Here is a 27,496-nt window from a genome sequence, read left to right on the forward strand (position 1 = left end):
AGAGTGAATGAGCCTTTTGAGATTTCAATTTGATATGAAGGCATTATAAATAAAATAAATTATTATTATAATTGCCCAAATCATTGTTGTTTGTTTAAAAGCTACAGTTAGAGAAAGAATGTCAGGTATATATATATTTTTGTAATCATTAAAATACTAAATTCTACTTGACTAGGATCAATGAGAATGGAAGTGTAAAGGATTGAATTGACTTTTTGGAAAGGACCTTGAGATGGCATGTTGTGAATTTTCACTAAATAATTAAATTGAAAATAATTAAAGTTAAAAGTCATCATGGTCCTCCAACAGCCTGGTGGCAGCATAGCAGAGAACTTGAGATGAAATAAGCTACTGTATCTGGAATCTTTATCAAAAAGGATCATTTTTACACACTTTTCTTGAGCTCACATGGAGTTTGGAGGTATATAGATATACACTGTACAAAGTTAGTGACCTCTGCTATTCAGGTGTGTGATACTGACTGCTTTAGTATTGATCCAATACCAAGTAAATACAGGGATTGTGTTGCTAATACCAATACTTTTGATTTAAATTTGATATATCATCAAACTTCAGACCCGTTGTGTTTTTCCTTTGATTTATTTTTATTCAAACCTTGGACAGAATTTGGACAAAGTTTGTAGCTATCTATAAGATACTCTACTAACATATCAACATGATCTGTGTGCAAATTGTTTCCCAACTACACTGCAAAAAATATAACTTGAGAGCAAATAAACAAAAATAAAAGTTTAGACACTAGATAAAATAAATTCAATCTGAAACTAAAAGTATTGATCTTACCATCCCAGAATCGATACTGACTTAGTATCAGTATCGATATTTCGGATCGATCCCCCCACCTCTACTCTTCAACCCAAATTCTCATCTTTTCCCAGAGCACCTTGGGAACGGAGTAATCTCCTGAGATGTTTAGTGAGATAAGCTTCTAGGCAACAGGTGAGTTCCATGTCTAGATGAGAATATATCAATCATAAGAAGCAGAAAGCAGTGGCAGCTGTTTGTGTTGATCAGGATATAAGAGGTGGGAGCATTAGAGAGTTAAACTCCCACTCAGTCAGCAAGGGAAATGATTACAGTCTAGCAGAGAGCACAGAAACACCACGCAAACAGACACTGTGGACAGGGATGAATACAAAATATGGATCAATTAGGCTAATGACTTGCAGGGATCATATTTAAATATACTGGATTCTTCTGAACCAAGCAACAATAACTTTGAGGAGGGAGGACATTTCCAGAGCAGGTACCTGTCTCCTGTACCCAAGTGGATTCAGAGCTGCCTGGCATGTTAAAGGTCTGCTGAGGTTCATGTCTGCCAACACTCAGTCACTGTGGTGAATAATGAGTCCCGAGGCGTTTGTTTCTGAGCCCACTCACCGGTTACGCCGCTGTAATCATCAGCAGCAGCTTTTAAAGCTGTTTACCTTTTCCCTTTCTCCACATCTCCATTTTATTTCTAATGTTTCTGTAAACATTAAGGGCATTTCTGTAAAAACAGGCAGAGGAAAAAGACAGTACACCACTTACATCCTATGGCCAACACAATTCCAGGATGTTTTCAGGTAACTGCACTAATTATTCTTCAACTAAACCACATAAACCCACAAGAACCTTTCTGTAGGAGACAGGAAGTATCATACCCATGTCAGTGGGTAGATGATGCTTCCTGGCAATTGGCTTCCTTCGCAATTTTCCCATCGAGTTTGATTTCTGCAGTTGAATGTCTGTGTTGACCACATATTGAACAGTGTCAGTCGGAGCAAGAGGAATGTTTAAGACATTTTATTGCTGGCAGAGCTGTCATGACCCAACTCCCATAAGGGTTGTTTACAACACAGTTTCTGGTAAGCTTCAATGAGGTGGTGCATAACATACACCATGGCCAAACATTACCGATTGGGTAAAATCAGATCCAGTTGTTACAAACTTCAACAGCAAGCGATCATTTCTCAATAGCAGAGGGTCCAGATCCTCTGGACGATGTAAAGGGTATTCTTGGAACAAGTAGCTGTTTTTTTTTGTTTGTTGTTTTTTACCAGACTTTAAGTGAGCTTACACATGGCCAGATATGAAACTATGTCACTTCCTTTGACACAAATGCAGCAATAATGAACTTGTATGAAGTCCTTTTACACATTCAATGTGATACTACAGCAGTTATTTCAGGATTCCCTCCCAGGTACATTTACAATAAATACTAACTGATGTTAACTCCTCTGCCAACTTCACCATGTCTTTTCTTCTTCTGTAAATCAGTGTGGTGTCAACAATAATAAATACTACAATTAGAATACTTCCCCTGCGGTACATAAAACCTCTAAGAGTTACTGGAGAAGACATTTCACAGAAAATCTCCACATTCACTGAATCCCTTTTTTAACAACTCCAACTTTCATTTACCTTTAGATCATTATGGAACTGAGAGCTGATGGGAATGAGTTGGACGGACAATTTTATTATATTTATAAATAAGATGTTTTGAAATCTGTTACCAATGGCCAACATGCAAACTTGTGTAAAAAATAAAAAAAGAGAAATGAAATGTGGTATGTTTCGAAATATTGTACTGAAGTGCCCTCATGTGGTGAAAATCGAACATTGCAGCCCTGTCAGAGGGTCTGAAATCACATCAGAAAAAAAATTGCTTTGCATGTTCTGACTTGTCATGGCTTCTTTCTGCCAGAGCAAGAGAAATTCAAACCACTTTGACATGTTCCTCTAATTTATAGAACACATTTCATTCCAACAGGACTTATTACACCTTTCAGCTGGATATTGACACTAGAGGGAGTTATACAGAACTATAATGGAATATTTTAGATAAGAGTATATTTCTGTGTTAGAATGGTCGAGTAAAAGTTCCAGTTAAGAATCTGTGGCAGTGATTGATGCTTACAGGTGTTTTCCATTGGAATGTTAGACATGAGGATGGTAAACACTTGACTCTTCCAGAAGCTTTCTGTTATTTGTGGAAATGAACCCAGTACCTCAGGCTGCAGGTGTACTTTCTTGTTCCTATGACGATCAAATTGAAGCAAACTGAATGAGATTGTAGAGAATAACATTTTATAAAATGAAAGAATTTTTCCAAGAACATCTCCTAGAGCACCGTAGATGACTGTTAGGAATGTGTGACATTGAAACAAGCTAATAAAAACCAAGACTGAGACTTATGCACAGTTCCATTTATTTACACTTATCTTTATCAACCAGATACAACTTTACTCTGCCAAGGCGGAAACTTGCATAAGAAAACTGGTTTTAAAATGTTCCTGAGGCATTTATTTGGTGAGTTAGGAAACAGCATTTATCAGCAGACCTCCTGGTCAGAGCAGAACAGCAGCCAATCACAGATGATGATGTTCCTTCACCAAGAAACTGAATGAGATATGATGAAAACCCCGATGTATAAAATCATGAAGCAGTTTGGTTTACAGCACAAACACACACAATAACAATAATACATTTTTTTTTCATTAATCTACCTAAGGCATAACTTCCTTGCAGGTGAACAAATGATATGAATCAGCAATCTCCATTTTATCATTTGGATTACACCGCCACCTGCTGGTTGTTTTTATAAACCCCAGTGAGTACAGCATCTGAATATGCAGTAAATGCAAAGATAGGTATCAAACCTGATGTTACAGCAGGTATGTTCAAATATTCTGACAGAATTTTTCAGATTGTTTTAATATGCTGGGCCTCATGCAAGAACAATAATGTTTATATTCAGCTCTGCTTCAAGAAAGACTAAATATATGGGGACTCCAGCTGTCTGCATTGAAATATAAATGTTTAACATGGCCTAATTGTTTTAATATTTCCAGACAGTCACATTTGTTTTTGTTGTTCAAAAATAAAAACGTCTTTTACTGTTGACTGGCAGTGGGCAGCAACTGGTTGGGGAGGGACAGCGCTACATCACTTTATGCTCCTAAAGGATTCAAACCACAGGTACGGAAAATGTGAGCAGCTTTGAAATCGGAGCTTTTAAAAACCTTTGTAAACCTCGACGCTGCAAGATATGAAAAAAAGCAGAAAGCAGAGATATTCCTGTTGCATGTTGCCATAATCATAATGACTGTGATTAAGCTATATTTTCCTCACATCTCTTACTTTTGCATCATCACAAAGTCCTTATTGTCCTCCTTGAGCTTTAGCATCCTGCTCACTGAGGCTTATTTCATGTGTGTTAATGAAACACAATGAAAGACCGTCCAGTTGACCTAATATATTATTGAAGAGAAGAGTTTTATTCCACCTAAAATATAATTTATCATATATTGCATCCAAGCAGCAAACACATAAGTCAGCTGAGCTGGTGACTGCAAGTTTATAAGCTGAGCAGATGTACTTTACACCAGCAGCAGGTCTAAGCATCGTCTAGTGTGGCGACACTAAGGTATGAATCTGATACTCTGCCCCACATAACCAATTAAAAATATCAATGCTTTAATAGAATAATCTAAAAGAACCCAAGGCTGCTACCTGCAGCAAGGCTGGAGGGCACACAAAACAGAATGCTCCAAAGTAAAAAAATTAAACCAAAAAGACCCAAAACTAAGAAACCAAACGAGACAAAACAAATTAAACAAAGCAGTTACAAAAATGAAACAAAGTCAAACAATGAAATAAGGTAAACTAAACAAAAAAATGAAACCAAGCAGTGAAACAAAACAGCAGGGTCTCCAGTGAGCTGCAGCAGTGTCGGAGCAGAGCTGGATGACTCCATCCCAACCAGAGAATACTTTCCGGCCCACAGCGGGAGGATCAGCCATTTTACGTTAAACTGCACTGGGGAGGGTGAATTGGAGCCACACCCCAGTACCAAGCAGGAGACTTCCAGTGGTTTTGATGTTAAGAGTTTTAGACCTGCACGCTACACAAGCGACCTTCCCAACGACATGTGACCAAATGCCAACATAAGGCAACCAGGTGAGAGAGTCTCCCTTTATACTGTCCACCCATCATGAGGTGATTAGGGGCCCAGGTGTTTTGAATATTGGGGCACTAGGAACATTAGCTCTCATTTTCAGGTCACTTTTCTTTCTTCACCATCTCACACAATGTCTCGACCACTTCCCCTTGAGCCTGACATAGTGTGTGCATTAAAAGAGAGAACGCATCACACTTCTCCTAAATATTGCATCAGAGCAGTCTTTTTTTTTTTTGCAGTACTGTACACACAGATACTGTGATGATAACTGCATTTCTATATATTGTTCAGCTCTGAATGAAATGGAACAAGTGTTGGGTCTTTTTACTCCAGCTGCCATGTTTTAATCGTTTCTACTTTTGGTTTGTCCATGTGTCTATTTCTACCCACCAAGAGGAAGCTTCAGTGTAATGAAGTAATTTTCCTATGCTCTACTCACAGTCAGCTGTAAGTAAATAGTCTAAATCTGTTGGATTTTATTAGTCACTGAACCCAACAAGGATTCAGAATCAGAACACACGACTAGAGAATAAAGACAAAGACAAAAACATTCAGAGAAAAACGAATGATAAAGGAAACTATCTGAACACGTTCTTCCATGAGGCCCAGAACTCTCCTGTTATCCATCACTCAGGCACTTAAACACAGGTTCACACCCAAACAAAAGGCACACGCCTCATTATTATGCAATAGGTAATCTCTAAAAGGAAGCTTTGTTACAGTCTTTGGTGTAAAATAAACACACTTGCAACAGGAGGAAGGCACGCTGACTTACCAGTCACACAATGAGTCACTGTGAAAAGTTAGTAAATGCAATTCAAGTCCTGGAACTTGGGAGTGGATTCATTTTAAATGGCTTTTCTTTACCTCATTATTCATTATTCCATTTCGACATATTAAATAACTGCTGTCAACACATTTAAATGACTATCATAATTTTTTATGGCTTTTATCCTTTCCAGCCAGCTATTAGTTGGTTTCACAGGGAAGCGAACACTGTAGGCGGTCAGCAGGCGGCATGGCCTTTAGAAAAGTCCTGCCACACTTGCAGCAGCTCTGATGGCTTAAACTTGTTCACAATGATGAGTCCGGCAAAGGTGCACCTGTCATACTCCAGCTTTCGGACCTCAAAAAGACTCCTGAAGCGTGGCAGGCTGTAGGAGTACACTGGCCGGACCCCCAGCACACGCAGACACAAGCCCACGTAGACGTCCTCTAGAGGAATCACTCGTACAAACCTGGAGGCCCAGGAGACCCTGGCAGCCAGGTCTGTGGAAAACACATAGCCAGCTCCAGACACGTAAGGCGGGAAGCTGTCTTCGAGGTACAGCTCCTTAGATAGATACCACTTGCTGCTGGGGTCCCTCCTGGGGCTGCCGTCCCGGATCACCGACCCGGTGATGAAGCCCACCCTGGGGGAACTCCTGAGGCGTTGGATGAGGTAAAACACATTGACGAAAATGTCAGAGTCCACCTTCATGGCGTAGGAGGAGTTGGGGCAGTGGTCAGCCAGCCACTTCATCATCATCATCGTCTTTATCGTCAGGTTCTGGTAACTGTCCAAGAAGTCCATCTGTATGATGTCTCCATGCTGCTGACTTTCCTTCTCCAGGACTCTCTGAAGGGGTGTCAGCAGCGCCCCCTTTGGCAGCCCCAAGAAGAAAAGGGTGAGAGTGTCGCTACCTGGAGCCCCCCATGTCCTCCTCACGGCCTGCCTGGCTTCTGCCTCTTGAGGCGCGACCGGAACCAGGAAGACCAGAAAGGGGTTTCTGCCCAGGCACACCTGCGGCTGGTTCAGGAGGTAGCGGTAGGTGAGCGGGGAGATGAGGCGGTACTCCTCCGCAGGAAGGGGGTTCGTCTTGGCGGTGTGTCTGACTGAACCGAGGAGGTAGAGAGCGGAGAGGAGCAGGAGAACTGAGGCACAGAGGAACTTCACCAACCTTCGCATCGCCGCGAGCTCCTCAACCCTCCGTGCGCGAGGCTTTCATGGTTCCCAGAAAACTGCCGCGAGACCGGACACGCCCACGAACTTTTTTCGCTGTCCTGTCCAGTCCGGTCCGGTCCGACCCGACACGGAGAAACAGGAAAACCTCTGCAGGCGACGCAATATCCGACTGAAGCAGAGGGAGGAGACCTTTGAGCTCAGGAAACGGTTGCAGCTGCTGCCGTGGGTGAGGCATGCCCACAAGCTATACTTCCAACTCTAGAAACACAGGGAGTCACTCTCATTTCAGATCAAATCAGTCAGTAGAGTACTGCACTGCTTTTCGAAAATCGTTTATGCTAAATTAATGGAGGAAATGATGCGTTCAGAAAAAAACAAAAAAACAAAAAACAAAGTAAAACAACATGAGAGATATGATGTACACACCTCTAAAAAATAACATTTATTTATTTATTCTCAAATAAATGTTGAAGAAAATATCAGAAAAGTAACACTAAGATGAGTAATACATGAAATTAAGGTATTTGTCATGAAATACCCTGATTTCTCTCTTTTTTCTTTTTTGTCTTTCTTCGTTTCTTTGTTTCAAGACTAACACTGGAATCTCATTTTTTCAGGAACCTTATAACTAAGTGAAACATTAAATAAGTTGCCTATACACACTGGAGTTGTCTTTACTCCTGTTGATTATTATGGTTTTTTGCTAACAGTTGGTGAAAACATGACATTTAAAATAATTTCAGATCAAAAAAGAAATAATAATAATCACAATACAGGAATGTGGGTTATTTTAAAATATGCTTTTAATCTGACAAATAAGCCTCATCAGGAAGCACCTTCAAAATTAATGCATGTGACTTTCTGGAAACCTGCATCTGACATTCACTTCCTTTTAATTAAATCTAATATTATGGATATAAACCAGCACCACAGTTCTGGTTTATATAATAATTTAGAGGTAATATTTTAATCTTGTGATTCTAAATTCCAGTCACGTTAATAAGTGATACTCAAAAAGTGTGACATTTTTTTATGAAATAAATCCTGGACATTTGAGCACTTTGCTACTCTAAAACACACAGATCAGTACATAATACACAATGTCAAGATAGAAAGATATCAGTAATGACCTAAGTGAAGCAGCTGCTGCTCTTCATCAGTCTGAGAATGCTTATGCAATCTGAGGTTCTTTCGTCTAGAGAAAGAAAGAAGAGTTATGAAAATGGTTCCAGGAAATTCACCCCAGGGTCAGACCATGCAATAATAAGATCAGACTCGGCTGCATGTTGCATATTAAAACACATGACAGGACATGTAGAGAGTCAATAATCAGAATGACTTGTTTGGAAGCATTTCCAGGAGGTCTGCTCTGAAAAGGATTAAGGTTTCTGGAGTGATATCCTTTAAACATATGAGATAAAAATTTGATCCATGGGGCCATGTTTGGAGAAACAAATATATGCCTGAACAATCACCTGCAGTCAATCACCTGCAGTCATGAGCTCTTGTGCCTTTCTGTTATCGAGCCAACCCTGAATTCTGCTGTAAGCTAGAGTAAAATGTGAGATCATGTGTCAAACAGCTGAAGCTCAAACTGGGTCAGCTTTGTAAATAAAGCAGCAGGTCTGCAACTGAGTAGCTGAAAAAGAAAATAAAGTTACTTCAAGGCTGGAATACTGTGATTCTTTACTATCAGGTTGATCCAAAGCGACTGGATCAAGAAGAGACATCAGATTTGAAACGTTCCTTCTCACTTGTAAAGCCCTTAATAATCAGATCCATCACAACATAGATCTGATTACTTTAGATGTTCTTGACAGAAATAAAAATGCTTCTACAAGCTATTTCATTATAAAGTGCATGTATTCCTTTTCCATTTAACTTTATCTTTGTTTTTTTTAGCTAATAATACAGGTTGGAAAATTATGTTTTTCACATAAGATTGATTTTAAGATACTTTACCATCTAGTAAAGATCAGATCTTAGTGGAACGTTTTTAAAGGTAGAAGCTCAGAATATGATACATCTCCATCTCTTGTCATTTTTAAGGGAATCTTAAGAGAAAAATCTGTGAATGATAAATAATTCTTAAATTTTTAGTTTTCAAATGGTTCCTAAGTCTTGATGACTCATCTATTTAATAATAGATTAAGTAGAATCTAAAAATGTTTTGGCCAGTTAAAGTTTTGTGAAGGTTATTTGTCATATTTTATGCCTTTTTGTGGCTTTACTTGGTTTCAGTAGTAAAATGATCATGTTACCTGTGCTGCACTCTAAACTGCTGTTAGTTAATCGACAAGTTCCTACAAATGTAGTAAGCTGTATTTGTGGGAGGGATTGTGATGTGTAGGTAAAATTGCAGAAATAAAAAAGCAGAACTTGAATCAAAAATCAAATTTGTCTTTCAACCAGACGGTTTTATTCTTTAACAGTTTACAGAGACACACCTGTAGTTCACCCGGTTCTAAACAGACGAAACAATCAAAACAAACTTAATTTACACAGGCATTCTTTAGAAGGTCAGTGGTTTAGTGTCCTGCAAGAGCAGGAGGGGGGTTGGGGTGATGGAAGGGTACAAAGATTAACTAGTTTACTAGTTTTGGCCGGTCCAAACACTAATCTTTTTTTTTTTTTTTTTTTAATATCCAAAAGAATCATGGAGACTTTACTATGAACACTGAAATTTAATTAAAATTGGCCTTTTTAAAATGTTTACGTTTCAAGCATCACAAAAACATTCTCTTGATCCACATATAAGTACTATATTCACATTTTGCAAAAAAGATACAACAAAAAAAAATGTAATCACCGCTTGCCATTATATACTGAGTGATAGGTCCTGCCTCGGATTCATGATAGAAAAAAAAACATACTTCTTCCTCTATTCTTCAACTTGTTTTCAAGCAGAATACTGTAGTTGCAGCGTGCCGCCTGCAGGGGGCCAGGTCAGGAGCAGAAACGTTGTTGCCTTTCTTGAGAAAATGGGAGGAGACCTTTTTCATGATTGTTTTTTTGATTTATTTATGTATTTTTTGGCTGCTGGGGGAGGGAGTGGTAGCAGGTTCTCTGGGAGGAATGAAATGAAACTGATTTAGTTAACGTCACATGAAGACAAACAGATGTCGAGTCAGGTGAAGCTCTGTGTGGTCTGACAAATATCTGTTTTCAGATGTGTGAATCAGACATGAACAGTTTTATACAAGCAGCAGAATGAATCACCCAAACTGTGATGTAAACATACAGTTCTGTTGTGTAAGACTCCAGATGCGTGAGCGTAATGAGAGCTGGTGTCGATGACTCTACACAACGTAATGCCCGAGTTGTTGGTGCACATCCCCGCTAACGCAGCAGAGTGGGTTAGAAACTGCTGAGGTGGAGTTACTGTCTTTGGTGTGAGAGTAGACGCTATGTGGAAGGAAATTAAAATGCATTTTTTTTGCATTAACAACCATCTTTAACAGGCAGACCTCTGTGGGGTGGGTAATGGGGTGGGGAGGTACGCTGTGTTTGGAGGGGTCTTGTTGAAGGCTTTGGTTGCTGCAGGGTTGTTGTGTGTGGAGAATGTGTTGGACAGGTGGAGGGGCACACACAGATGTAGTGTTTTGTTGTTGATGATGATGGTTGTGGTGGTGGAGGCGGTGCTCTCCGGGTCATTTAAGACCGTTTCCTCCTTCCTTCCAGATTTCTGAAGTTGGACGGACGGATCTTCATCTCGGCAAACTCGATAGAGTGTTCGTGGCCTTTCCAGTGGAACCAGTTTACGCCCTGAGGAAGAAAGGGCAGGGTAGAGGGATGAGCAGGAACTGAGAGAAAGCAAAGTAGCTTAGTTTCTTTTACAGGTACATGTTTAGATTAGTAGAAGACAAATTGCTAGGACAGCTTTTAGTGCTTTGGCAGCCTCCGCTATCAGTTAGGAACTGCAATACATGCACACTGACATGTAAGGTGTTTAGAGAGGAGGTGACCTTGAAGAGAAGTCAGCAAGAATTTCTTGAAGACACCAATCCTCCTGAATGCTAAAAAAATTGCTAGACTGCCCACACACTCACACAAAACTGAGTAACATCCTGTTCTTAAACCACTGGGTCTACCATACTACCAGGCCACACTGTGGCTCCTCTAGAATTACTTCCCATAAGGCTTAGGAGTGGCTTCATGATCATTTTTGACAATTCTTTCAGAAAAGCATTTGTGAGGTCAGACATTGACGTTGGGTCAGATTTATTAAATCTATTTGAGGTCAGGACTAAGGATGATCCAATCTACTTTTTTCGCTTACGATACTGAGCCGATACAGAAAAACAGCTGACCTTTCTTAAAACGTTTCTTGTTTTAAACACAGCCATAAATGTACTGAATCACACATTTATCTGACAATGCTGCACCAGTACAGTACAGTGAAATACACCAATAACTTCACAAGCTTGATCAGACATGTGAAAACAAGACAACTTTAATATGTTCTATCAGTGCAACCAGGAGTAGATGAGCCAATGTATAAATAAATAATAAAGGAACTAAAACTGACAAAAACAATCGGCTGTTAGTCAAACATGTAAAAAATTCACTGGAATTTCTGAACCATTTGAAAGAAGGTTTTTGGAATTAAGAATTCTAAATATAATGTAAAATTAGCATGACATCACTCAGAGCATAAAGCGTAGAGTTAGTCTGAATAGATCTGTCCTTATGGATCGGGTACATTGTCCCTAAACAGATTTCATTTTATTTTTGACTTTGTTTGACCTTTCTTTATATGAGTTAATTGAAAAAAAAATTAAATAAAATACAAACTCAATCTGTCTGTGTTGAACTGAACCCTGCTGTACCTTGCTGTGGCTGTTGTCTCCATAGCGACCCATCAGGTTGACCCGGTGACAATTTTTGTACCAAAAGGCTCCCTTATAGGACAGAGCACAGTTGGTCACGGCAATGTCGTTGTCATGGTCATAGGTGGAGAATGGGCGGCCATGATGGTAGGTCATAGAGTCACCTAGGAAACACGCAGATTTTATAAGGAACACATACAATAACATGAAAGTATCTGAGCTGCTCCAGTAATAGATGGCATGTTAATCTGACGGCTCATCAGCTGTTCAGAGGACTTAACCATTGTTCTTTAAGTATTGAAGCCAAAATAACAAGAGACTTTGTTGATCAGTTATCTTATCTGGTAAGTGCGTACTATGTACGCTTTACGATTGTCAGTATGATGTTAACAGAATGATGTTTCAGGAGAAATGATTTGGTTCCATTAAATCATATAGTTCAAATCAAATAGTTTACATTTATTGCACCGTTTCACAGCAAATGTGCTCTTGAGGCATTTGCAAAAAAAAAAAATCATTTAAATTTAATCAGTGGCAAAAATATACAACATAAGGCAACTGAAGCCTGGTGAGCAGACAGTCGGGACAGAACACAGCATGGAGATGTGGTTAAAAAGAGGTGATAAAGTTTAAAACAAAGAATCAAACAAAGTGAAGGTGTTTTTAGAAGCTTCTCGGAAAACATAAAAAGTAGACTGCTGATGCCTCAAGTGATGGTGGTGTCTTTAATCTTTCGTTCTGCTGCTTTGTTTAACCTGTCAGACTGCATTCCTCTGTAGCCTGAGTTTGTCTCTGATTCAGTAGACAAACTCTCATTCACAACCACTCTGATATTTGTTGACCCACTCCAGTGATTTGTCTTTGATCTGTGACCCCAACACAGGGTTTTGCTGCCTGACTTTGAGACTATTCTGACTGTTTCTTCCTGACTGAAGTCTGGGCTCTCATGATCTAGAACCATTGTGATTAATTATAAGAAAATAAATAATTAACTGATTTAAAACAGAAGTGGGCCCCAGGGCTAGAGCCTGGGCCCTATAAGATCTCTGTAACATCTAGCCCAGAGCATCGTTGTTGATCCCTCACTACAAACTAGACTGACTGGCGAAAACTCAATTTTTAATCAACTACAACTAGATACACCAGAATGACTTCAGCTGTTGACGGTAACAGTTAAATGCAGGCTGAAAATTTGGCTAAGCTGAAAGACTTGTTCAAAAATTTTCAAGAAGAAACCATTGCCTTGCACAAACAAGTAATAAACACAAAGATAAAAAAGGCCCAGAGTGTTCCTATGAATACAGCAGGAAGCAAAGTTTTGTAGATAAAAGGAACAGCGACTGCGCCACCTGGTGGCAGATTAAGGACTGAAAAGGACCTGCAGCAGGACCTGCTGATAGGTGGAGCTGTGTACCTGCCATGCCATAATAACAGTGTTAAATCCTGCTGCCATAAATAAGTCTGTTAACTGGAGCATCAAATGTGGATTAACTTGCTATTAAAAATGCTTCAGTGTACAGTTGTCAAAAAATTCCTCACAAATTGGACTAGACGGTGGTTGGCCCAAAAATTCATGTCTGTTTTTAAGGAGAATCCGACTACCTGGCCTTCATAAGTGATGTAGAGACGTCAGAATAAATGGAAAGTGCAGTTGAAAGCCAGGAGCCCTACCTGCATTGCCACTGTATCCTCCCACATGGACTTTGTAGCGGGTCCGAGGTTCTGAGACAGAGAACCTGTCATACTGAGCGAAGGCCATCTCTCCTTTGTCTCTCAGGTCGACCCGCAGCTCGTATTGGCCTCCAGATGTGATCTTATGCAGGTTGGACAGACCTGAGGGAGGGAAGAGCATCTTACCAGAGTCAGTCACCGTGGGAACCAGACTGATGATGCTGGGTCCCTTCTTCTTTAAGCTCCTCCCTTTAAGCTCATTCTACCTTCAGCATCATCTGTTCCTGCAACCACAATCCTCCTCTGTCGTCTTCCTGGTCTGCTGCTACACCATATTCAGCATCTTTGTCCAAGATGTTTACCACAACCAACATCCCATCTCCCCAAACTGACTCAGTCTTAACGTCACTAACTCTGTCTCCAAATTGCTCAGCTGTCATTACTCATGTCCTCATTTCAGTGACTGTGATCTTGAGTATCACGTCCAGTCATGGTGTTAGTTTCTTCTTCTCCAACCCTTCCATCAGAACAGCTTCTACTGACATCATTCTCCCTCACAGCTTACCCTTTGCCAATGATTACTTCGCCTGCCTCCATCCTGCCATCTTATAATCTGCATGTTGCTTTGATTGGTTGACCCAGGTACTTAAACTCATCCACCTTTAGTACCCCAGCTTCTTATAGCCTCACCAGCTGCGTTTCCATTAACCATAGAATTACGGATCACGAGTGATGTCTGTGTATGGGACATAAAACCATAATTCTGCTTATTTATCATCACCTTTTTTCCTAAGAATGGAACCCCACAATCACTCACCATACATGGTTAAATTCTAGTTTGTAGAAAATACATTGCTTTACACTAGTGCTAAAAAAATAGTGTAATTACATAACAGTAAAGCACACACTTTATTATTATGCCATGACAACACATCAGCAGCACATTGTAAGGAATTCCATTTTTAATTGACATCAGTCTTCTTGAACAGATCTGATCACATGATTCAGCCCAAATCTCTAGGGAATGTAATTAATTTACTATTGATTTGCAATAACTTACCAAGCCAGAACTCATCGTTCATGTCACCAAAACCAGCCGTATAATTCTTCCAGTTGCGGAAGAACTCCAGTCTGCCACTCTGACGTCGCAGGAAAACCTGCAGAACAAACCCCGTATAAAAAAGGATGAACAACCTTTCAGACATAACTGTTTTAATATCTGTGGTTTCTAAACAACAGCAGAGACAACAATAGCTCTCTAAGATGTTGGTATTTTGATCAGTTTTTCTGCGTGATCAGGGATTTGTGACAACCAATCCAGCAAATTTGTTTTTCCTTGTTTTTTTTGTTTTTTTTCACTCTGTGACTATTTTGGCCCTTCAATATTTCCTCATGATGTTCTTTGCTAATGATGCTATCTGTTTTGTAATTGCAGTTTTCATTCTGTCTGTTCTACTAGAAAACACCCACACAACATGACGCTGCCACCACCATGCATCACAGAGATGGCTGGCATATTTCCTTCGATTTCCTTCAAATGCAATGATGGTTACTATGACAAAATTTTGTTTCAATTTTATCAAATTACAAGACAAGACTTTGTCTCTGAGCACGTTTGAAAACTGGATTTTTATATGTTTTTCTGTTTTTCTTTCTGAATGTCCTTCCAGCCAAAGTCATATCAACCGATCGACCTGAAGCTATGTGTTAATGCTGTTGAGTTTGCTCACTGACGTTTTATGCTGGATTCTGGTTCATTTTGAGAGAAGAAACAATAGAACCTGAATCCTGAAGTCCTGGGCGACTTCAGGATTCAGTCACATCCAAAAGAGGAGATTTTTAAAATGTTTCCTTTCACTGCAGAATCCACTTCTTAAAATGAATTTTGGGCCAAATCATAAAACTCTCCTACATAGGCACTGGAATATACCTTTATCACATTATTAGGTATTTGTCATGTTTTTAATACTTGGGTAAGTCAAAGAAAATCATGGTATGAGCATTGCAACATAGAGATTCCATATTTTGCATATGTTCATGCCACTGCTGCACAATCTGCATAAGAGCTACTCAAATAATCCAGAAGTGACCCAATGATTAGGTCACTCAATGTTATGCTACATTATGCAGATGCTCTGTCTGCACATATGAACACTCAGATCAACTTCTTCTGATTCATTCAGTGAATTATTTATTTCATATGGAGGTACTCTAAGCAATACCTGAACTCCATAGGTCAGACAGGACTCAATTTGTTCTTTTTTTTTTCTTCCATTTTTTTTTCCACCTTTTTAGATACACCAATTTTCATTTCATATAAGAAATGTAAATATTCCTAAATATTCTCAGCAACTGTTCAAGCACAAAACCAGAACAAAGATCCAACTAAAACCATTGAAAGGTGTTTCAGAACCGTGGAGAAAAATATTCCAAGACTAACGTATTTTCCGCACTATTAGGCGCACCGGATTATAAGGCGCACCTTGAATGAATGGCCCATTTTAAAACTTTTTTCATATATAAGGCGCACCGCATTATAAGGCGCATAGAATTGACGGTACAGTTAGGGTTGCCACCCGTCCCTTTGTTCCGTACTCTACGAGTGTGAATGTGTAATAATAAAAACAAAAAAAAAAAAATTGGTACCGAGTACATTATATAGTCGGCTGCCCCAGTCATTGTTTCACTCACGGTGTTGGTGTTGCGATATTGTGCCCAACTGCTTTCTGGGTAACACAGACCAACCGACACGCTGCCGCCGCAGTCTCTGTCTCTCTTTCCCCGCTCCCTCCCGACTTTAAATGTATAGGTGCTGGTCCCTTGGTAACCCTAGTCGAAGCACCCCGGATGAATGTCTAAAGCCACTTTGTTGACATAAGGAATGTCAACAAAACAGTCTGACTCCGGTCAGCGAAGAGAGCCTTCCGCGACTGGGCCGGGGCGTGGCCGGATGATGGTCACCCTTCGCCGTTTGCGCACAGCATGTTCGTGGAGAACGTGGTGCTAAATGACCTGTAGACACCTGATTATCAGGTCGGTAGGTAGATAGGTCTGTCAAACTTTATTAACAAACCAGCGTTCTGACAACTATCCCAGCATGCACCGCGCGCTTCTTCTTGGGCGAAAATAAAGTCGGCGGCTGCTTACCGTAGTTGCTAGACCTGTTGTGGCTCAATATTGGTCCATATATAAGGCGCACCGAATTATAAGGCGCACTGTCGGCTTTTGAGGAAATTGAAGGTTTTTAGGTGTGTCTTATAGTGCAGAAAATACGGTACTTTAAGTTATTAGACAAACTGGTTGTGATATAGATGACTCAGGACTTTTAAATACTACTATTTTATTGGAGAACATTACGTGTCCAGAATGATGATAAACTTACGATCCATCCGCCTCCGTCGGTGCTCATGTCGCAGTAGACTTGCAGCGGTTGGTTCTCGTCTCCACCCAGGTAGATGGTGTGCATGCCTGATGAGGTGTCGCCGTTCAGCAGGGCCTGTGAGCAGTCTCTGGGGTGTCTGTACAGCACGCCGGCTACATGGACACACACATCACATACTAATGCAGTGGCCATTAAGGTCGTTGTGTTTCAGTCTGCATCAGGCAGGTGATCTAGTGACAAAAACCTCTGTTTACAGCAAGACTGCTTCACGGTAATAATAATAATAATAATAATAATAATAATAATAATAATAATAATAATAATAATAATAATAATAATAATGATGATAATAATAATAATAATCTTAATTGTCATTTTAGAACCATGCAATATTAACACGACAAATTCATGCCTTATATAGAGAGAGTCATTTATAAAGTTACACAGTAAAAAAATAACAGCAATAATTTGCATTACTTAGCCTGTGATAGAGAAAAAGTATGGATGTTCATTTTTCAGTCATGTTTTCATCTTATTTAGAAATGTCAGAGTTCCAAATTAAATATTTGATTGTCAAGCTAAGTATTTAGTTTTTATACAAAATATTTAGTTTGAAAACTAAATATTTAACTTTCATAAATATTTAAATAACAGTCTCAATATTTAGTTCCCAACTAAATGTTTTAATCTGAATCAATTATTTAGTTTATAAGCTAAATAAGCAGGTACAGACTTATATTTGATGTTGTGTTTGTACACTTTAGTGTCTTACTTTTTAAACTTTCTTAGTTTTATATGTACATATGTGTGTACTTGCTTCGACACACAGAGGGCTGTACTCACTGGTGGTGAAGACAGTAGAGATGACTTGGCTCCTCTTGGGACCAGCGAGAGCTTCCAGCTTCACTGAATATTCTGTTGATGCGCTGAGGTCGGCCATGTTGTACGACACAGCAGTGGGGCTCAGGACCACCTCCTGAGGGAAGAGAGACTCGCTCGTACATTTGATTCCCCTCACAGACCGCCGTACATCACCTGAACAAGCCAACTTGTGTGGAGTTCTGCTGTGAACTCACGTGGATGGTGCCGACAGCAGACTCAAAGTGGAGGAGGTAACCACTGATGTCGGCCCGGGGAGGCTTCCAGGTGAGCATGGCGCTTTCCGTCTGGATGTTGGTAGCTGCCAGGTCCTGAGGAGCGTCTACATCTGGAGACGAAGCAGGAAGCCAGAGCGGCCTGTTGGTGTTAGGATGCTGCAGACTCTACCGTCAGCTCAGTGTCAGTACGTTACAGCTACATGTTATTTATAGATGTCACCAATGGAGTTTCAAGTAAGTTAAAGCTTCAGTATGTGACTCCTATGCAAAATGTTTTTTTACATATTTGTTATAACAGTCACTATGTTTTAACAGAATAGGATGCGACAATCTGAAAAATCAAATTCTTCTGCCGTCTCTCAGTGGACCTACAGGCTTTTACAACCAATCATAGCCAGGAGGTGGATCTTAGTGCTGTCAATCACCCTCTGTGTGGCGCTGCTATCCCTCCCCCCATACCATGTTGCTCGCTGAAACGCTGCAGCTATCAGAGCTTGTTTGTGAATGCTACTGCCAGTTAGCATGGCCACCGATGACAGTGGATAAACGGTTTTCTTGTTACGGTAACTTGTTTCTCTACCATTTGCACATTGAGCACTGAGTACATGAGATTGACTGATGATACTAAGCCCCTCCTCCTGGCTCTGATTGGTGGCTTTTGGTTGGGAGCATTAAATTTTTTCAGACAGCAACAGTAGCGAGAGAGAAACAGATATATGGAAAGTAAGAGAGAAATTCAAAAAAATAAAGACTTATTTCCTGATTAAATCCAGCACATGGAAATGTCTTCTTAGTCAGACGACTTCTAAAAGCAACTGGCTGGACTGGATTTGAAAGTCATGCATCAGTTTCTTTACTCATCACAGTTATGCAATACTTTGTGTTGGTCAGTCATATCAAATACTAAGCACATATTTTAAAGTTTATGGTTTTGAAATCAAAAAATATATTGTCACCTTCCTAAAACAGGCGCTTAAATGACTTAGATCACTACTTTAGAAACATGACAATATCAGACAAGTTCAAGGGGTGTGAATACTTTGGCAAGACACTAGAGAATGAATGTTATGAATGAACTGAGGTCAATAGGAAGCAGACTGTCTTTGTCTTCATGTGAGGCTGGACGTCTCACTGACCTGTGGTGAACTCTGTTGTGGTGGCTGCACTCTTGGCCAAGTCCCTCACCGCGTAGACCTTCACAGTGTAGAGCGTAGCTGGCTTCAGCGAGCTCATCTCAAACTCCACCACGTTTCCAGACACACGCTCCATCACTGGAGTCACTGGGAGACACACGAGAGACAGGCTCTCACCAAGCACAAGGACATGGATGTGTAGGAGATCCAAGTACTCCTGTGATTCTGTTACCAGTGAACTGAGTTTAAAGTGAAGATAATTGAAGACGGGTCTCCAATGTTAAGCTCAGGTAAAAAACAAAAAAAAAAAAAACATAAAACGGTAAATGAAGACGAAGAAAAGATTCAGTTTCTCAATGAAACACCTAAACTTTCTAGTGTTAACACTCAGTGGGGGACTTCAGCTGCAATATGGCAACATGGCCCTGCAGAGGTTAGAGTTCATGATTTGTTTTAGGGATCTGAACATCATCAGCTTCTCCCCACATACACTTTAAAGCTGCAGTATGGAACTTTTATGTGAATTTTTTTTACATATGTGTTAAATCTGTCACTATATTGTGACAGTACATTACAAGACAGATAATCAGTGAAAATATATCAAGCATCATATGATATGCTGCAGATATCAGCATATCATATGATTCCGTTAAAGGAAAACTGGACAAACAGTTTTCCTTTAACGGTAAGCTGTTTCTCTACCATTAGCATTTTTAGCAGTGGGTTCTTGAGGATGATTGACAGCACTAAGCCCCTTCTCTTGTCTCTGATTGGTTGTTTTTGGTAAGAGCGCATTAGGAACTCAGAGAGGAAGTAGAGGAGATCGATCTTTTTACAGATTATCTGTCTTATAGTAAACTATCACAACATGGTGATAACTTTAACAAATATGTAAAAAAAATAAGAAACATATTTCTCATAAAACTTACATATTGTAGTTTTAAAAGACTAGTACTATATAAAATAAGGTGTGCATTATGGTATAAAGTTATACCATAATGAAAAGACTTCAGCTTGTACTTCTACAGGAATAGGCGCTGTTAAAAGTTATTTTCTCAAAACCATGGTCAACGTAAAGCATCTTAAACCAACTCAGGGATGGGGTTGCTTCTACTGCAGCATGGGTCTGCCCAAGATCACTGAGTCAGAACAGGGATCAAAACATCAACTTACTGCAACTTGGATTTTCCACAAGTGGAAAACTGATCAGAAAACGACTCAGAAATGAATAAGCCGCCTGGATCTGAATCCCACTGACCAAACAGTGTCGTTTCTCAAAACGTGGGCAGATAAATCAAGGCCACACACTAATATGACAGAATGGATCACCATCAGTCAGGATTAGAGGTTAGGTTTTGGATGTGTACGTACCAGAATCTGCGCTGTATGTGATGACATAACCGTCTACAGTTGCGATGGCAGGTTGCCACAGCAGCAGGGCCTCAGTGTCTGTGATGTTGACTGCGGTCAGTCCACGGGGCTTATCCAGAGCTGTAACACACACACACACACACACACACACACACACTGTAAGCATAAAATAACACTGAGGCTGATCCAACTAAAACCCAGGAGGCTTTTATCTGCACTGTCACAAATACGAGCTGTAAAGCGTTTCATTCTGTCCCTTTAGACTGGCAAGAACTTGAGCAATTACTGTCAACACAGTGTAATGAAACGGTGAAGTTCTGTGTTAACACTGAATCTGATGTGAAGCTCCATGTAGCTAACCTGTGGTGACGCTGTCAGATCCAGGCTCACTCTCCCTCTGCTCCTTCACGGCAACGATGGTGACCTCATAGGTGACCCCAGGCGTCAGGTTCGGCAGCACTGTGAGCGACTGCAAGCCGTCCACCGTCAGCGTCTTCGCAACACCTGGGAGTTCAAGCCATTTAAAAGAAATCTCTATTTACTAATGCATTTTATATATTAAAGTCATGCAGAAAAAGATGGATTTCTCTCTTAAAGTGACCAACAAACTAACATGGATATAGATTTATGGTTTGTTGTTTTTAATAAACTCTTGTTTTTATTTGTGTTCTATCTATCTATCTATCTATCTATCTATCTATCTATCTATCTATCTATCTATCTATCTATCTATCTATCTATCTATCTATCTATCTATCATCATTTATTTCATGTCGACTTTTTATATCAAGTGGTCAGCAGGGGGCAGCATCAAGCCACTTTCTGAGGCAATGATGTTGGTGTGTGTGCGTTCAAGTCTGGCAAGAAAATCACTGATGATTTAGAAAACCAACTAAGCTGTTATCAAACTGTAACAGTATTAATTTTAAAACTGATTTTTAAGATCTCAATACCTCTTTAAAAAATAAACTATCAATAACAATTAAGTGTGAAACCACGGGTAATGTAGCAGCGGTATTAACCTCCATGGGCAGGCATGTAGGTGACCTGGTAGTTGTCCACCCGAGCTCTTGGAGTCAGCCAGTGAACGGTGGCCGATGTGTCGGTCACTCCAGAGAAGCGGATGCCCTTTGGTGAGCCCAGGTCTGGCAAAGATGGGACAGAAACGCACAAACGGGAGCAATGACAAGAAAAACAAGATTTAGTCAATATGTTCTCTGAATGCTGAGGAATGTAATGTTTGAGGTGTTAATATTTGCAACAAACTGAAGCAGCAGAAAGGAGACGACACATAAATTCAGTGATTGTAGCCTCTGCAGATCCTCCAAAGGAAGGCAAGTCATTTTACACAAATGGAGCAAGAGAGAGTTCCAGAGACAGACAAAGGAGACCTGGGGAGGTTCCGACTCGCAGAGAGAGACCCTCGCAGTTAGCAATGAGCCACAGTATCTCGCGTGACAGACCTGAAGAGATTAACTTGGCCTCATTTCATGGAACACACAAAAAGTGAAACATGCACCACGCAAACCCAAGAGCAAAGCCTTGCCCTCAGGGAGGACAGGGGACACAAGGACAGACAAGCCTTTTATGTGACATGGACAACTAATCACCCACCCAACAACCGTCACCACCGTCGGCTCCTTTAGAAAAGCAGGCAACAGCACAGGGGCCAGGTAGATAAAGACGACATTTGGGAAGATGAGGAGAGAACGCACAATGGGAGGAGCAACTAAATGTTCCTTTACACAACTAGTTAGAGCTGGTGTAGTAATAATCCTGATTAACAACAGATCTAAACAATACAGACTATTGGGCCCTTTAAGAATTTAATCTTTCTCAGAATGTTTGTTATACAGCAAAACACAAGTGAATTTTTAAAAACAACAATTGGGTGCATACTTTTGAAATTAATATGGATTTTCCCACAATACACAGAGGTCAAAATTCATAGGTTTCCACTATTTTTATTTTTATTTTTTATTATCGGTATGTATTTTATAATCTGCTTGCTTTTATGTCAAGGTGACCTTGGGTGTCCAGAAAGGCGCCTACAAATAAAATGCATTATTATTATTATTATTATTATTATTTACATGAATTGTTTTTAAGTTGCAGAAAAACTACAGCAGTTTTACAATGATCAACAAAGTTCTGACATGATTCTGTTTGGATATCTGACCAAGGCTCTTCTGAGAAATGTTAGTAGTTGGTTTCCTGGCACAGACCCGGGTGCAAAAGATCATTATTCTGTCAGAACATCTGAGTTCAGGTATCAACATCTAGCTGCTGATACAACAGGAAGTAGAGGAATTTAAAGGCAGTTCTTCAGTAACACCAACACCAGGAACTATAGTTGTTTCAATACTTTCAAGTATAAAAACTTCACCTTAACTCCTTCAAACATGGGTTAATAATAATAAATAGAAAATAAAATAATAACCTTTTATTGATTGCCCATAAAAGGTAAAAACTGAAGTAGCTGTTTGTGTCAGTAATGCTGAAAAGTAAAAACTTGTTCAAATGCTTTTTTAAAATCCTTAAACTAATTTAATGTTCTAAGTGTAAGCTTCTGTTCAGAAATATAATTAAAGACCAAACCAGCTTTCAGACCATAATGAAGCCTTAAAATCAGAGTACCAGGTTAGTATACAAACAGACAACACTTGGTATTACGCTCAGTTATTAGAACACATTTCATGCTGTCATGGAAAAAGCTAGGAGGACAAGACACCATTCCATATGAAGTACATGTTGACGAGACACTTCCAGAGGCCCAGTATGTCAGCAGAGCTTCTTGCTTCCACCCGGTTACCATGTACCTGTTCTCACCCCGTCTCTTACAGACTTGGAGCGTCTTCCCAAAATGAGCCCAAAGATCTCAACGGTGTATTCTGTGTCCTCTGTGAGATCGCTCATAGTGACGTTTCTCTCCTCGCCGCCCAGCACCACCTCTCTTGGTTGGCCTGGGTCTTTGACCTCGCTGAGCATCAGGACAAACGTGTCAAAGGCATCCTCCTCGGCCGTCCAGGCCAGCACAAAACTCTCTGGAGTGATGCTGGAGACTTGTAGAGCCTGCACCTCCGGTTCAGTCTCTATGTGACATTTAGAAACAGTCAGTTTTCCAGATGTGTCTACTAAAAAGTGTAGTTGGACACATAAAGACCCTTTAAAACGCAGTATGTAACTTTTATAAAAAATATATATTTTTTAACATATATGTTGAAACTGTCACTGTTGTGACATATGCCTTCTCCTAGTGCTAACTAGAAACAACCAATCAGAGCCAGGAGTCGTAGTGATGTCAATCATGCCCATTTAACCCCCTTTTCCTTTTTTCCTTTCTGCTATGATAAAGCTTCTTGACATGAACCTGTCGTGAATGCTAACGATAGTTAGCACAGCCACCAATAATAGCTTCCCTGTAATGCTAAGTTGTTTCTCCTCCCTTAGCACATTTAGCAGGAAGTACATGAGGATGATTGACAGTGATAAGCCCCTCCTCTTGGCTCTGATTGGATGTTTTTGGTTGGGGGTGGATCATTTCTTCAGACGGCAATGGTAGCTTACAGAGGAGGTGGAGTAGATTGACCTTCTCTTGGATTTTCTGTCATATTACACTGTCATGAGATGGTAAACAAGTATGTAAAAATATTTATTATAAAAGTTACATATTGCAGCTTTGAAGAAAGAAAGTGTATCAGCCTGGGTCCTCGCAGGGAAAGTAGAAAAGTTTTGGATGTAAATGGAAGAAGGAAGTTTAGAGTACAAGATGCTTTTTGTGGAGCAGCACATTGTCAAGCATCTACCTAAAACATCTAACAAATATGTAGTTCATCTAGAAGCATAGCTGGGAAAAAAATCCAGTCTGAATGAGATGAGTGTTCATCTTTACACCCCCTTCACCCTGGACAAACACAGCCAAAAACATTGATAGTCTTCAAAAAGCTGTGGACCATCCATTATAATAGAATGTATGACAAGTCAGAGACATTTCTAGATGTTTTGGGGATTTGTTACCGTGCTGCCAGGGTTTTGCTGTGGAGACTCTTAACAGCATTAACGCTACAGCTGCCTTGTTTCTTTAACACTTCAAATCTGCTAAGAATCCCCACTGCTGGGAACTGTGGTACTTTTTATGAATCATAATGGACATAAATACTATAACAGATTCTAATTAAAAATTTTTAAACCTTAAGATATTACTTAACTGGAGGATTTACATTATTATATCCTTAAATTTCACTCGTGCTCAGAGCTGGATGGCAAACAGATTATTCTTTTGCTTGCCAGAAGCTGGTGTTTGTGCTGCTGCTGCCTTCAGCTTCATAAATGAAACGATGAATGACACGTAGCTCTGGTCGGACCGTGTGAGTAGTTGTCGTGTTCTGTGCCCCATCCAATCTGTGGTCTGGTAACAGCTGTTTAGGGTCCTGTCTACAGTCGGGTGTTGGGTCTATGGTTACACATTCAGTGCCGGCGGCAGTAGCAATAACTTTGTTATAATTTAAAAGAGCTTCCAGCATTGCTGAGTTGATGTTTCTTCCGGCATCGTTCACTCACTAGGCAGTGCCTGGGTTATACGTACTTGTGGATAAAAACTGTTGGCACTGTATTTGGTTTTAGCTTGCGAGGGTAATCTATTTGCTCCTTCATTAATCTTGCTTGTAAAAATGACTGTCTTCTGGAAAGAAATGTTGAGAGCACAAACGTAAGTTCTTCAGAACTTCCACTCTTCTTTTTTTTTTCCCATGTGGGAAACGATGAAGACACTTCATTATTTCTTTTTTTTTTTATTATAGTCAACAGCGGCGCAGTGTGGCATTGTCTAAGTTTACACCAGTCAAATGAAACATGACAAAAACAACTCAGGTAATGTTAGTCCTCTTGTGTTTACTTTGCAGATTCCAGTACAGAACCAATCTAACCATGTCATTAAAAAAAAAAAAAAACTATAGGTGACAGAGATAATGATGGACATTGCAATTTTTAAGTATTTGAATTTTTACATACAACTAACAGCAATTTTTAAGTTAATAGAAAAATTACAACATATTTGGGCCAATATGTTCTACTAGTCATGCATGCCTTTAACGCCTTGAAATTGGGCCTCTGTCACTGAGAATCAGCTCTTATAATGAGCTCAGCAGGTACCCAATTCCACCAGGTGTTTGCTAACTATTAGTGGCTAGTCTTAAGGAACTAAGTTGGGGAAGTCATAGGGTGGGCTGCTCTGTGAGGCATAAGTTCAGAACCATGGAAACTGCAGCTCTGAGGAGGAGCTGCGCCTGTGAAGGTGGAGCTGGGTCCATCCAGTCGTTTTGCATAGCTGAATGGCTGCCATGGGAAATTAAAGGATTTCTCAAACGTGCAAAAGTATCAAAGCAACACTCCAGGTATGTTTTTAATAGGCAGATAACATCACAACATGATGTAAAGCTCAAAAAAGCAGATTTTCCATAACACTGCCCCTTTACAGACTGCTGGATGAGCCATTAGTTTTGAAAACAAACATGGCAGTAACAACAGGACAGCAGAAGTCTGTATCTGTTGGAGGAGAAAGTTGCTTTTTCAGAGGATGAGTCTGCCTCACCTTAATTAGCCAAAGAAACTTCCAGAAGCAGCAAGATGCATACACAGACTGGACAGAGCTCTAAAAGCAGTCTGGGTTAAAGCAGATATCGGTGAGCCCAGGAAAGGCTCAATAAAGCCCAGCGCCACTGCTCATTAAAACACTGCTCCAAATGCGAGGGTCTCAGGGGTCCTTGAACTAGCCTGAAACCCCCTTTTTTCATTGTGAGGGTGGAAAAGCGTGAGGCACTGCTTGTGAGAAGAAGTGGTGGAAATGAGAAGCATAGCCGACAAATCCCAGAGAGCTGTCACTCTTCATTAGCCGCCGAGCGGCTTTAACTGGTCAGTGGAAGAGAGGGAGGGCCAAATCCATCAGCTAACATGTGCTAGCTTGCTGCTGGTTTCACCCTCCTCTATAACACCCCCCACCCGCCTCTCAGGACCTGAGGGAACACAATCCCTGCTTACAAAAAGGAGCCTGTTAATGGAGGAGGTATGCGCCAAAGCCGGCTAACCTTCTGAAAAGGGGGTCTGCAAGCAGAACCTCAGCTCTGTCCCAGTCTCGCCTGATAACTTCAGAACAGCAGCTAGTGGTGGTATGAATCACAAGTGAGTGGAGCTCTGAACAAACCGCAGTTCTTTGTAGTTCAACCAGTCAGTCAATTACACGTAACTCCCTCTATTTTACTCAAAGTTTCCCCCACGTCCCCCTGGGCCAAGAAGGTTCGTTTGCCTTCGGCGTCTTCCTCCTGCAGACTGACGACAAACCGCCGCGCATAATGTGATCAAATTAGTCCGAGGTCGCATTCACAACTTGGAATGTTTTATGGATTAAGTGATGCTAATGAAAAATGGTACGATGGCTTCACCCCATTGCCATTAGCATGCAGACAATGGGCCATGTTGAGCACATGCCATATTCCGCATTGCCCCAGAAGCCCCTGGCACCACAGCACAAGAGCCCAGGGGCAATGGCAGCATGAGAATGAGGAGCGGTCCAGGCTGGAGGGAAGTGGGGATGCATACAGAAGAGAGGCCTCACACAAAGTGACAAAAGAGCCTCTGGGTTTTCTTTCCTCTGTCAGTACCCCCATCTTTCTTCCTGTTGACTGCTCTTCATCTGTAACATGCTCACTGATAATGCCGCAATTAATGTTGACATAAAAAAAAATGTGTCAAAGGCTTCAGATCTGGTTATTTGGACCTTTTAGAGTTCAAATTGTTTCATGGAAACAATACACAGAGCAGGAAACGGGGCCACACGGCATGACTGGCAGATGTTGATGTCGCAGCTCACAGTCCTTTCATTAAGCGCGTCTTATGAATAACAGCATGTTCAAAGCTAAAAATGACTATGATTAGTGTTGTGGGAGGGGAGGCCGGAGCACCTGTTGTGCTGGGCAAACAGGAACACTAATTTGATGTGTTTCTGGGCCGTTCACACAACAGCCTATGTGCTGTTTCAGACTGGACTCGTACCAGCAGGCAGACAGGCGGCTTAAAGGTGGAGAAAACATGGATCCAAGGCTAGTCTCAT

At 40.5% G+C, this 27,496-nt stretch overlaps 2 protein-coding genes across 3 annotated transcripts in view; both read right to left on the reverse strand.

The window, feature by feature from the left end:
- Positions 1 to 3,194: 3,194 nt before the first annotated feature.
- On the reverse strand, positions 3,195 to 7,167 carry LOC106933974 (beta-1,3-galactosyltransferase 2-like). The gene has a single exon (XM_088009129.1). The coding sequence runs from the start codon at positions 6,909 to 6,911 to the stop codon at positions 5,970 to 5,972; it is 942 nt and encodes a 313-aa protein (XP_087865255.1). The 5' UTR covers positions 6,912 to 7,167; the 3' UTR covers positions 3,195 to 5,969.
- A 2,132-nt stretch (positions 7,168 to 9,299) lies between these two features.
- Positions 9,300 to 27,496, reverse strand: part of tncb (tenascin Cb) — a 64,639-nt gene continuing 46,442 nt past the window's right edge. Inside the window, exons 12-23 of one of the 2 annotated variants that reach the window (XM_015013563.2) lie at positions 23,211 to 23,483; positions 21,414 to 21,536; positions 20,752 to 20,895; positions 20,392 to 20,511; positions 19,024 to 19,167; positions 17,867 to 17,997; positions 17,634 to 17,766; positions 16,791 to 16,942; positions 14,469 to 14,565; positions 13,409 to 13,570; positions 11,738 to 11,901; positions 9,300 to 10,673 (exon numbers count right to left, since the gene is read on the reverse strand). In XM_015013563.2, coding sequence (XP_014869049.2) covers positions 10,563 to 10,673; positions 11,738 to 11,901; positions 13,409 to 13,570; positions 14,469 to 14,565; positions 16,791 to 16,942; positions 17,634 to 17,766; positions 17,867 to 17,997; positions 19,024 to 19,167; positions 20,392 to 20,511; positions 20,752 to 20,895; positions 21,414 to 21,536; positions 23,211 to 23,483 — 1,754 coding nt within the window. In that variant the 3' untranslated portion in view covers positions 9,300 to 10,562. The remainder of the gene's footprint in view (positions 10,674 to 11,737; positions 11,902 to 13,408; positions 13,571 to 14,468; positions 14,566 to 16,790; positions 16,943 to 17,633; positions 17,767 to 17,866; positions 17,998 to 19,023; positions 19,168 to 20,391; positions 20,512 to 20,751; positions 20,896 to 21,413; positions 21,537 to 23,210; positions 23,484 to 27,496) is intronic. The other variant, XM_015013565.2, reaches the window with a different exon arrangement.

This window comes from Poecilia mexicana, unplaced genomic scaffold (assembly GCF_051168715.1).
Source record: "Poecilia mexicana isolate PSO_F unplaced genomic scaffold, ASM5116871v1 scaffold_9, whole genome shotgun sequence".
Taxonomy (NCBI): Eukaryota; Metazoa; Chordata; class Actinopteri; order Cyprinodontiformes; family Poeciliidae; genus Poecilia; species Poecilia mexicana.